We start from the raw sequence: 12,767 nt of genomic DNA, 5'->3' as shown, positions 1-12,767 counted from the left end.
CGGGATATCACCGCGCACAGCACTGATCGAGTGTAAAGATGTAGCCCAATGACAGTGTTCATGTTAAAAACCAACATCATCCTGGGCATAAAGCAATAATTCTCACGCAGACTCATTATTACCATCAGCAGCGATTAATGAACGGTTTCATAAAGCATAGTTGGCCTATGCGTGCTGCGCATGCGCACACGCACCGACGACAGTGAGGAGGACAAGTGGCCGATGTACATGAGGGAGACACGACTGCAGCGGCGGGACTGGGTCTGCTTCTGTCGGAGAATGCCACTGCTGCAAGGAACCTCTGAGTTATCCTCCAGCTGTAAACAGTCGGTCGCTCCTCTCGTCAAGTACCACATCTTCAACCTCGAGTCCTAATTCTTTTCGGGGGTGGAGGTGAGGTGATCGTCTCGTCAAAACAACCTCCAGGCAGGATGCCCCCCGTGACGAACCACCACCACCAGCCGCCCGCCAGCGGAGCGGTTCTGACCCACACCAACGTTACCATGGGTAGGTGTGCAGCGCAAGGTCAACGCCGTGCATGCATCAATTGGCACAATTGTGAATATCCCTGTATTTCTAGAGGCGATGTAGATGTTTGTCCTGCGTTGAAATGATTGAAGCGTCCGGTCGCCTGTTTTTTTTTTTAACTTGCTTGGGCTGTTTTCCCCGGAGCCCCCTTTGTTTCCCCAGTAAGGCAAAAATAAAACGTTCTTCCTGGTTTTAAATAAAATAAAACATATTGGTATTGAAAGGCTTTCTACTGTGCAGCGCCAGACCATGTTTTGTTATTTTGGTATCAGTGTAGATGTCTCTATTGGTGTTGTCAGGTTACTGCAGGTGCGGCAAAATTACATTATGCTCCTATGCTCAGCATCAGACATCCGTGGACACCATCTTTCCCGTCATAGGCACTGTTTCCTTCTGTTCTGACATATCTCTTAAGTCAGAGACGAACCAACGTCTACTTAAAAACGGCATTCATGATTAACGTACTGGTCAACGAAAGAATGGCATACAGTAGGCCTATTTTCTATGATTATATAACAAGCAAAGTGTTTCAAACATGTTAAGGACTAGTGTTTGTAAGAATCCTTTCCAGAACTGCAACAATAATTCAAAGACAAAAGCCTGCAGCGCCAGTTAGAAAGGAGCAGATCCTGTCAGACCTCACAACAACAAACTAAATCAATAATCATTCATTACACCCAACTGTAGCTGCATGCGCTCTGCCGGGGCTCTGGAGCCGCTTTAGCTTGAGGTCTGGGCCGGAGAATCTGAGTAATGTAGATGACAACGGAGGCCAAACGACGTACTGTAACCAAGGCGTCCCAACCACGCACTCTCCTTAACAAGCGTCGCCCACCAGGCCAGACGCACGCGTCCAGCGCTGGGGGCCGGCGAATGGACCCCCGCCGGAGTCCTACTGCCTCGCTAATGACCGCCCTGTCTCCCCTCGGGGGCTGTCCCTCAGGGTCCTTCAAGAGGAGGAAGAAGAAATCCATCACTGTGACGGTGATGCTGCTGATCGTCTCCATCCTCATCCTCATCTTCGGCCTGGCCGCCACCACCAGGACCCAGAACATCACCGTGGGGGGCTATTACCCAGGGGTCATCGTGAGTGGGCCGCACCCACCTTCTGCTGCCCTACACACACACAGACAGACACACGCACACAGACACACGCACACAGACACACGCACACAGGCTCCCGCACACAGACACAGACACACCCACAGAGACACACACGCGCAGCCACACACAGACACAGACACACACACACACACACACGGGAAAACAAACACACACACTTGCATAGATACACACACGCAAACACAGACACATACACACACACAGCCCCACTCACAGATAGACACACACACGGGCCCAGATAGACACACACACACATTGGCTCACACAGAGACACACATACACACACACACACGGGCCCACACACACGCATGCACGCACACACACGCATGCACGCACACACAGTTATAGCAGCGGGGCTCGGGCCGACGTAATGCGAAAATCCATAACCAATCAAAAGCGAGAGATGTGATTTTATTTTCCGTAATAAAAGCCCTGACTGTGAACGGTCTCTCTGACGGAGTGAATCTTCGCAGACATTCATTATTCAGCGAGGCGCTGTCATTAGTGGCTGAGTGAGGCGGGCACTCTGCGGCACACGGCTTTTGTTTTGTTGGCGGGCTCGTACACACGCACACACACACACACACACACACACACACACACACACACACACACACACACACGGGCGAACACACAGCGGCAGCGTTCTGAAATAGCGTGAGTGCATGAGCGTAGCGTAGAGTACGGTCCTACACAGACGAGGCAGTCCTCTCAAGAGCATTGGGGGGAAAGGTAGATTTCCCCTAAACCATCGCCGCTGTAGAGCAGACCGTCTGGGAGAGCCACGAACCAGACAACATATAACCCAAAATAACACATAAAAAACAGTGAATATCAGGTCAGGGCTCATAGCTAAAGGCCAGTGTGGCCCTTACTGGAGGAAAACAAGCCTTACCGAGCGGACGCTTGACATTTAGGGCGCAGGAACCGATAAGAGAGAATCGATTGTTTGGTTCTGCTCACTGAAAAGTTCAGTCCGTGATCGAACACAACCCCCTGAAATACTGTGGATCTTTAACGTCGGAGCGCTTGAATGTTTTATATGACGGCAGAAAATCGATTAAACTTTGTTATGAATGGTTGTTATGACCGAGAAACTAGAGTTAGATCCAAAACAGACGGACATGGGCTAGCCAGTACATTCAGCCTTTATTGAGCGTTACAAACCTAGACTGCTGCTCAGACACTGAGCGAGTGGGTGCGGCTACCAGCAACGAAGGAGAATTAAGAAAATTATGATTTAATTGCGTCCATTATCAAACAAACTCAAAGAGCCATTTCCTGTCGTTCCAGCTGGGGTTCGGCTCCTTCCTAGGAATCATCGGGGCTCATCTGATCGAGAACAAGAGGCAGATGGTAAGAGGATGTTTACGGCTTCTTGGGATGCGATGCAAATCAGCACATCTCTTCCAGGAACAATTCAATCCAAATTAATTCAAAAATACTTTATTGATCCCCAAGGTAATTGAGGCATCCAGTAGCTCATCTGTAAACAGACAATCAATTAAAAGAAAATCTGTTTTCGGATGAATGTGTGGGCGAGTTCAACCACTGTTGAGCTTAGCTTCGAGTGATGTTTTCATATTATGGTGGCTGTCTGTGTGAGTATGAATGCGTGCATGTGTGAGTGTGTGAGCGTGCATGCGTTTGTGCGCGTGCATGTGTGCGTTTGTCGTTAAAGTCGGCATTAGTCATTATCCCGTCAGTCCGTGTCGCCGGCCGCTCGGGAGTTTATAGTCGTGCATATTCCCCCGCGCGTACCCCCCCCACCCACCCACCCAACCCCCCATCCCCCCCGCTGGGATCAGACCGAAATAGCCGCGTGTAAGGGGAGGAGGAGCAGGAGCACAGATGCAGCACCTAAGGAATGCCGCCTTGCAGAAGTCCGGGGCGAAGGCACCAGAACTGTCACTGGGACGTCCTGTCACGGCCGGAGTGAAGAATGGATGCGTAGGGTGATACCTCTCTTCCCCCCCCCCCCCCCCCCCCCCCCACCCTCCTGCAGCAGAGTCCGGGTGTCAGCGAGATGTACAGCGAACCCGCTCACCCTGCCCCCCCCACCTAGGTGCGCCTATGGCGTGCGTCTAATTAGGGCGTTTTCCGTTGAGTGGAGATCGTTAAGAGGCACGGGGCCGTCTGTGATGTCAGCGCTGTTGTATCTGGAGTTATAGGAGGGGCTACTGTCAAATGGTCTCATTGTGTGATTTGTGTGCTACGTTTATGTATACCTTATGTTTACATTTACATTTAGAGCATTTAGCAGACGCTTTTATCCAAAGCGACTTACAATAATTTAATTTGTCGGAAGAAAGGGAAACGACACTATATCGCCGTTGGTACAGTGAGGATGTTCATAGAAGCGCCGAGCACTAACCATCACTAGGTTAACCCATTCCCTGTGTGCAACAAAGATAGCGAGGATAAGACAGGACAACCTTCGAGTAGACATATCAGATATCAAGATATCTTCATTTAATATCATGAAATCCTTTCAACTAGAACGTCCAATTCAGTGACACAGAAAAACAGTCATCACAGAACCCACTTAGGTGACTTATTCCGACCCTGAAAGTACAATCCATCACATCTCAGCGTCGTGTTACTCCCTGATGTTGTCATCAGAAACATCACTCCCATGTGAATGGCATGATTCATGAAGACCTCGTATGGCTGACTCAAACTGTCCAATAGCACGCTAACCTAGACGGCCCCCTCTTGCTATGACTGTAGGCTAGGCTAGGCTAGGCTTTGTAACTCGGTGTCCATCAATGTGGTGTGAATGGAAAAAAGGAAGAGAGAGCAACGCAGGAGTAAAGAGATGCCAATAAAGAGCTGGGCACCGGGCCAGCCCAAAACAGGTCGGGCTCACCCACATTACCGGACGGCAGAACCAGCCCTGCCTGTCACTGGCTCCTTATATCACCACTCACGGTCCTCCAGACTTCAGCTTCCGTCTGCTCCCCTGAGTGGGGTTTGAGGAACACCACACCCACGCCACACCCATCCAGCAGCCACGGTGGAGCCTGTCCTGCAGTCAGGGTGGGGGCATGACCGTAACGCGCTAAACCGTCAACCCAGGTGGAGAGAGAAGTAAAATAATCAACACACATATTTTATATTATGTATATATATATATATTATATATATTTCAACTGATTATACTGCCTCAGTTGATATCGGAGGACGTGCCAGGTTAATTTGTCAGCAAAATACAAAAATCAGGTCACACTTTATCTTAAAGGGTGTGCATTGCGACCGTCATAACCATGAAGATGAGATGTGTCATGAACATGATCATCATAAACATGATGAGGCTTTCTGAATGTTTAGGGCTCTTGTTATTAAGTCTCTTTCGGTTAATTATGTCATTTTAAATGTCAAGTGTTATGTCTGAGATCTTATAACAACTTGACTTTCACCAAGACAATATAACCCGTCTTTGTTTTAAAAACTTGACGTTAACCATGACAACATAACCTTTCAATGTCTTTGTTTTGACAGCTTGACCTTAGATGCTTGCAGGGTTGATCCTCACCTGCTGTAGCCTCATGTGTTTCCCACTGTCATGTTGTTGCATACATTAGCATATGTCATGGTGTTATGGTGATATGGTGCTTATCTGTGTATTTGCACTATTACACATCGCACATGTAGTTGTTTATGGCTACACATTTCACAAAAAACACCTATTAACTTGGACTTCAAGGTTGTCAAGCTACACACATTCATCCTGTCACCTTAGAAGGAACCAGAAGGTATTTGTGACGCGCTACAAGGTGCAGCTTCCCTAGTTAGGACACGGACAGCCTTCTGTCTGCCATCAACATGACCCAGAGGGGGGGGGGGGGGGGGGGGGGGGGGCTCCATCTTAGCACAGGGAGCTAGCACTGCAGAGTGCATGTTAGAAATGTGCTCCTACTACGGAGCCACTGAGGCAGGGCAGGCGGAATGAGGGTATAAGTTACACAGTTGTGGGAGAGGGGGGGGCCAAGGCAGAGGGGGGGGCTATGGGAATAAAAAATAAATTATGTCTGTAGAATTTTTTACCATTCCCTAGCGGCAGTTGCTCTCTTCCCCCCCCCCCCCCCCCCCCCCCCATCAACAATTCTGCCAGGGGGGATGGTAGGGGGAATCCGGGGGGGGGGGGGGGGGGCCATCAGTACCTCTTGTATAAAGGGCCCAGAATTTGGTGCTACAGCCCTGCACTGAGGCGCCCTCTCAAGGTGGCAGAGTGGTGGTCAGGTGCACGCAATTATAATCTAATAATAATCTAATTATAATGTAGTAATGATATAAAAAGTAGTAGATCTCAAAGTGTGGTGTTCACGTTGGCATGTTGTTATTGTTGCCATTAGAGCACATATTGTGTATTCTTAGCAATAGGTAACGTTGCTTCCGCAAAGTTTCAGTTTGGTGAAGTTAATATTTTGACACACAACACATTATTACACAAAACAGGTTGTATTTGTACAACAGTCGTACAATGACACAATATACATTGTATATCCCATTGTTCATATCTGCCACGGCGTTGATGTCCCTAACATGTCCGTCTTCCTAACATGTCCGTCTTCCTCACATGTCTGTCTCTCTGTGTGTTCCAGCTGGTGGCGTCCATCGTCTTCATCAGCTTCGGCGTGGTGGCGGCGTTCTGCTGCGCCATCGTGGACGGGGTGTTCGCTGCCAGGCATATCGTAAGAACTGTAAACACAACGGGCGCCTTAACAAAGTCATCCAATAGCAACGTAATGGATAGCTCTGCACTTAGAGGCCCGGAGTCTTCATTCACTCTGCGCGCGGGACGCATCAAAGGTTACACAGACGATGAAGAGGGCTTAACGTTAAGTCTGAAGGGATGAAGTCTTATGATAAGGAGTCGGTGTGTGTGTGCGTGTGTGTGCGTGTGTGTGTGTGTGTGTGGGGGGGTTTGTGTGTGTGTGTGTGTGTGTCTGTATGTGAATGGGTTTGTGAGTGTGTGTGTGTGTCTATACCGATGTATGGATTGATGTTAGACGGGTAGGTGTATATTTAAAGGCATGGAGGAAGGTTGCCAGGGAAACTAGGTGTGTTTATACTTAGAGTAGCCTTCCAACACAGAGCTACGGCATTCCTCCCAGCATTCCTCCTCGATGCTGACAAGGTCCAACATGATCTGTCTCGGGAGGGGAAAATCTATTTATAAATAGATATAGATATATATAGACATATATATATATATATATATATATATATATATATATATATATATATATATATATATATATATATCTTTTAACAACGCAGCCATCATAGCTAACATTTGATATAAGAGAAACAATTCTGCCTGATTTGCTGAACATTGTTTTAAATGACAAAAGGAATTCTACCAAGGGCTAACTCAGTCCATTCAGCATCGTCCTTCTGCCTCTCTGTCGACTCACTAACCCTGAGAGTTGTGTTGTGGCCTGGGTGATCCTGGGTGTTTGGGTGGTGTGAGGTCCTCCTGTCCGCCCCCCAGCCTGAGGGTAGTGTTATTGATGGGTGCTCTCTGGGTGGGTGAGGTCCTCCCGTCCCCCCCGCTGTGTGTCTCATAACTCCCCCTGCCTCCCCCCAGGACCTGCGCCCGCTGTACGCAGGCCGCTGCGACTTCCACTCCAGTGAAACCTCATCCGAGCGTGACGTAAGTGACCCCCGCCGCTCCCGCCTGACGAGTAGCAGTGCTCCTAGCCGCTACGAGGTGGTGGTACTGCATCCCGGATCCATTTCATCTTCATTCATAAATGTGAAGGGATTGATGTCTGGTTCCGCCGGTGGCCGGGCGTCAAACCGCCGGCCGGCGGGCGTCGGTCCGGGCCTCTGTAGCCGTGGTAACCGTCCGTCTTGGGCCCCCAGGTGCCATGCCCCACGCCCTCCAAGATGTCCTGCAAGCTGAAGGTGAAGGGAAACACCTGCTACTGCTGTGACCTCTACAAGTGTGGGAAGTGAGTTTCAGTCCCCCCCCCCCCCCCCCCCCCCCCGCCTGCATGACCCCCCCCCCCCCCCCCCCCCCCCCCCCCCAACCCCAGCGCTGCCCTGCTTCTCCGCCCCCCTGATCTGTACTTAACCCCGGTCACTCCTCCTACTTACTGCACCATCTTTAAAGGAAAACCAAACCCTCGAAACAGGATGAGGGATGAGAGGTGATGAGTTACATGGTGAGGTTATGGATCCTGAGCCAAATCTAATCTTTGTACCTTAAATCTAAAGACTCAAATATAAAGATTTAAGGCACAAAGTTCTAAAGTGAAGGAAAAGTGTAAATCTTAAATTATACGTCAAAAGGATCTACCCCACGCCCACAAATAAAAAAGGGGCACGGTAGGGGCAATAGTGAAAGCTTGAACAAATATAGAAAATATTTCTTGAAAAGCCATATAGTCCGGCTCCTAAATTCAAATTGTTTTTCTGATGGTTAGAATATGTTGGTTTTCCTTTAAACCTTCCTTTAGACTAAATGTTTGGATATCTGTGTAACTAATCATATTTACAGTATAAACCGTTTATATTTATATTGTGAGTTTGTAAATTGTACCAGAAAAGAAAGAATGTTTTTTTTCTTGTTACCTATGTTTCAGAGAGCATCCTCTTATGGGACAGCAGAATAAAGATGTTTTGAAAAAGTTTAGGAAATCCTCCATGATTTGGAAGTAGGTCCCTCTTCTACGCCCCGGTGGTTGGCTGTTGATGGTCCACCATTTTTGTAGTCTTCTGGGGTTGAATGTGTGAATGTTTGTCTGTGCTCCATCTAAGTGGCCCAGGCTGATTGTGGCGTCTCACTGCATGTCCTGGACAAGCCTGCCCTCCATTTATGTTATCACACGCCGTACCTGTTCATATGACTGGAGCCATTTCTAGCTCTCTGACCATTTTCCATCCATCTGATATTACCCCAGGTGTTTTCATGGTTTTTGTCTCTTTCCACGTTCAAAGTACTTGCGATAAATCATTTAGCTTATAGGCGTGGTTCTGTTTTCCAACCCTGCCCTCATTGAAATGTTGTGTTCCATCATCTGTAGTCTCCGTGATAGCTTTGACTCTTTTTCACTGAGCTTAAACCGCAGTTAAAACGAACAACAACAAATCTAAAATCCTCTTTGTATTCAAACACGTTTTGAATAGGGCATAATATTTGTTTGATTGGTTTTGCTATCATCAAAATACACATCAACCATTTGTTAGCATTTATTCTCCGTCCAAGACAGAGAACAAACTGTTGGTTTAAGCTAGTGCTACGTAAACAGAGCCCGAAAAAAAAGCTACAAATTAAACTTAAGTAGCATGGAAACATAAAAGACATATATAAAATATATATTTGCATATTTACATATGTAAATATAAAAGACTACCAAAGATGAGAAACACTTCATAAGAACGGAAAACAGAAACTATAAGAGGTGTCATGATCGGACAACAGCTCTCGCATGATGATGACGATGATTGCAATGATGATGATGATGACAATGTTGATGATGATGACGATGCTGACGAGGCAGCTTGATAACGCCCCACCTGCCCTGTTGCGCCCACTGGGCGAGCCGCGTGGAGGTGATCGGGGGCTACCACGAGTACGTGGACGTGAAGAGCTGCCAGGACGTGGTGCACCTCTACCACCTGCTGTGGTCCGCCACCATCCTCAACATCGTGGCGCTGTTCCTGGGCATCATCACCGCCGCTGTGCTGGGCGGCTTCAAGGACATGGTGACGTAGAACGCGCCTATTGGAACTTAGAACCAGCTCATTGGAACGTAGAACCAGCTTATTGGAACGTAGAACCAGCTTATTGGAACGTAGAACCAGCTTATTGGAACGTAGAACCAGCTTATTTTGAACGTAGAACGCGCCTATTGGAACGTAGAACAAGCTTATTGGAACGTAGAACCAGCCTATTGGAACGTAGAACCAGCCTATTGGAACGTAGAACCAGCTTATTGGAACGTAGAACCAGTTTATTGGAACGTAGAACCAGCTTATTGGAACGTAGAACCAGCTTATTGGAACGTAGAACCAGCCTATTGGAACGTAGAACCAGCCTATTGGAACGTAGAACCAGCCTATTGGAACGTAGAACCAGCTTATTGGAACGTAGAACGAGCCTATTGGAACGTAGAACCAGCTTATTGGAACGTAGAACCAGCTTATTGGAACGTAGAACCAGCTTATTGGAACGTAGAACGAGCTTATTGGAACGTAGAAACCGCCTATTGGAACGTAGAACCAGCTTATTGGAACGTAGAACCAACTTATTGTAACGTAGAACGCACCTATTGTAACGTAGAACAAGTTTATTGGAACGTAGAACGCGCCTATTGGAACGTAGAACAAGCTTATTGGAACGTAGAACGAGCCTATTGGAACGTAGAACCAGCTTATGGTAGCGTGGAACGCAGTTATTGTAACGTAGACCGCACTTATTTTACTGTATGACGCACTTATTGTCATGTAGAACACACTTATTGTATGTTGTACGTCCTTGCACTTAGAAATAGTACTTAACATTGTGTACAATCTTATCGCTATCTTTGTTGTGTACGGGGAATGGGTTAACCTAGCGAATGTGAGTGCTTAGCAGAAGGTTCTGTGAACAACCTCACAGTACCGACAGAGATACAGTGTTTTAAAAGTTTTTTCTGACAAATGTACTTACAGTAAGTCGCTTTGGATAAAAGCGTTTGCTAAACACCCTAAATGTAAATGTTAAAGTAGAACAACAATGATAACGGCGATCATGTTGTTTGGACGTAGGGAGAGAAGGCAACGAGGGGAAGACCCAAAGCACTGCGAGGTCTACTCGATCCAAGGTCCTCTGACTGTGGAACCCCCCCACCTCTCGTTGCAGATCCCTAACCCGGCCTCAGACGCGTGTGAGCCAGAGGCCCTCCCGGCCCCGGCCCCCTCCCAGCCCGCGGCCCCCAGCACCTATCTCAGCTCCTACTACAGCACCACCCCCTGCCTGCCGCCCTACACCGCCTACGACCTGCAGGTCGGCGCACGCTCCACCTCTCGCGCTCCACCTCTCGCACTCCACCTCTAAAACACTCGCGCTCCACCTCCACCTCACTCTTCTTCGCGCGATACTAGAATCGATGCACTGGCGCCAATTATATATATATCGGCATATATATATATTTTATCTTTTTTAAGGACAATAACTGTTAAGACGAGTAATTCATGATAATGATTGCACCTTACCTTTCACGGTCATTTTGTGTTCATAGTTAAGACATATGTATCGCTAAAAGATAGACCCTATGAATCACGGTATCGCGTTATTTCCGGTATCGAGGGTCATGTACGGGGTATCGTATCATACCCTGAGGCACCCTGTTGATTCCCACCCTTGATACGGACGTTAAGGTTTCAGCGTCCGTATCAAGGGTGGGAATAAGTATAGTAATAGCGAAAAACAGTGGTGGAACATCATGGTGATATGCCCCGGTGCAAATATCGCGTCGCTTGTCGCGTTGTCCCGCTTACTACGGTGAGCGTGTCGTCTAATTTAGTTAATTAATTAAGGGCGCCACCAGAGGGCGCCCCCGACACATTTGCCGCCCTAGGCGATTATTAATTTTTTTGTTCCTCCGGTGCAGTGCACCGCGTGCACCGTCGACATTTACGCCACTGGCGAAAAAAAGAGTAAAAGTGTTTTAGATATTACCGGTATCGTGGGCCATGTATGGTGTATTGTATCATTTCTGTCCCAGCTCCCGCGCTGTGAGTGACGTTCCTCTCCCCCCCCCCCAGGGCTCGAGCACCCTGCCCGACTCCTCGGGGCTGTCCGACGAGTCCCAGTCGGGGGCCAGCCACATGTGGCCCACGATGGTGCCCCCCCGATACTCCCCCCCGCACTTCCCCCCCGACGAGAAGCCGCCGCCCTACAGCCCCTGACAGCCCACCGGCGCTGTGGGCTGGGGGGGGGGGCGGCGCTGGGGGGGGGGGAGGATACTCGTGACTTGCTTCACTATAGGAGCAATAAGTGTAAAAAAAGAAAAAAGAGAAAAGGGCCTGCCGGACATCGGGGCGACGAGAGGGGTCACCGTGTCCATCTGCACGGAGCGCCGCCGACGGCGCCCGCCCCGGACCACAGCCCCGCCCCGACTCAGCCGCCCTGGGGAGCGGCGAGGAGGTAGGTTAGGTCCGGAGGCCACTCCCCTGCTAGGGTCCTCCAGCGCGTCGACGCACGCCCCCAGAACCCGAGGAGCCCCCGGCGCCCCCAGAACTGTTTACACCTCTGCCTTAAGACGACTGACTTCCGGCGAAGGCCCCCCCCCCCCCCCCTGGATGGACCCTGTCCATTGACTCGGCTCTCGCAGTGTGAAGCTCACCCCCGTGCGGTTCGCTGGTTGATGTTCCTCCATTGCCTCTTCCCAACCGGTGACATGACCTGGTGAGGGTGCGGACGCTAGGTAGGGCGCCGTGCGTTTCATCTGCACAGGCGTGAAGAAGCACTGCCGTAGGAGCGCTATGACAGCCGGGGGGTTCCCGCCTTCTGGCGGTGATCGAGCCTAGCAGCTAGAGGGAACTGAAAGCTGTACAGAGTTCTGCGCCCGTGTAGGTTTCTTTAGAGAGGGTGAAGAGTGTCTTCCACTGGAACCCAACCAGTCTGTGTTAGCTGTAACGTTAAACGCCACACGCTTTTTTCAACACGTAGAGTGGCTCCTTCAAGGCATAAAGCTTAGTATCTTATAATCCACATGGCCTTACTTAGTCAAGTATATTTAGTAATTACGCGACCTGTTTTCCACTCAAGGGTCGGACTGTGCCACACTCATTGTATTTATGCGATCAGTTGTGGGCTTTCTCTCTGTAAATAAATGAAGCTCATGTCCTTTTCCAGTTGGATATCCCCCTCACACCACTACGAGGCTGTGGGTGGGTTTGGGTGTAGTCCCAGACAGCTCTAAGTAGGCAGTGGTACTTTCTGCCAACATCACTGGGGAATGCTTTTATCATTCAGGCTTCTTATCGTTTGAAGAGCACTCTCTCAGGGTCTGACAAAGTGTTCTGTTTCTTTGCCATTAAACTTTTATGGAACTGTATTGTTTTTCTAAATAAAGTGTCTGAACTACTGCTGAGATGTACTTCACCCACAGTGAACTCAC

General features: G+C 48.9%; 1 protein-coding gene across 2 annotated transcripts; it reads left to right on the top strand.

The window, feature by feature from the left end:
• The first annotated feature begins 4 nt into the window (after window positions 1–4).
• On the top strand, window positions 5–12,733 carry tmem255a (transmembrane protein 255A). Of its 2 annotated transcripts, XM_030367677.1 has the most exons (10): window positions 5–507; window positions 1,472–1,614; window positions 2,944–3,006; window positions 6,255–6,344; window positions 7,244–7,309; window positions 7,522–7,610; window positions 8,244–8,315; window positions 9,198–9,366; window positions 10,505–10,648; window positions 11,410–12,733. In XM_030367677.1, exons 1-10 carry the CDS (start codon window positions 432–434, stop codon window positions 11,551–11,553), a joined length of 1,056 nt encoding a protein of 351 aa, XP_030223537.1. In that variant the 5' UTR covers window positions 5–431; the 3' UTR covers window positions 11,554–12,733. The 2 variants fall into 2 exon arrangements, with proteins under 2 accessions (XP_030223537.1, XP_030223539.1); XM_030367679.1 differs by lacking the exon at window positions 8,244–8,315 and having other exon boundaries at window positions 9–507.
• Window positions 12,734–12,767: the final 34 nt, after the last annotated feature.

The sequence above is a fragment of the Gadus morhua genome, chromosome 10, assembly GCF_902167405.1.
Source record: "Gadus morhua chromosome 10, gadMor3.0, whole genome shotgun sequence".
Taxonomy (NCBI): Eukaryota; Metazoa; Chordata; class Actinopteri; order Gadiformes; family Gadidae; genus Gadus; species Gadus morhua.
This window is presented reverse-complemented; position numbering and strand designations above follow the sequence as displayed.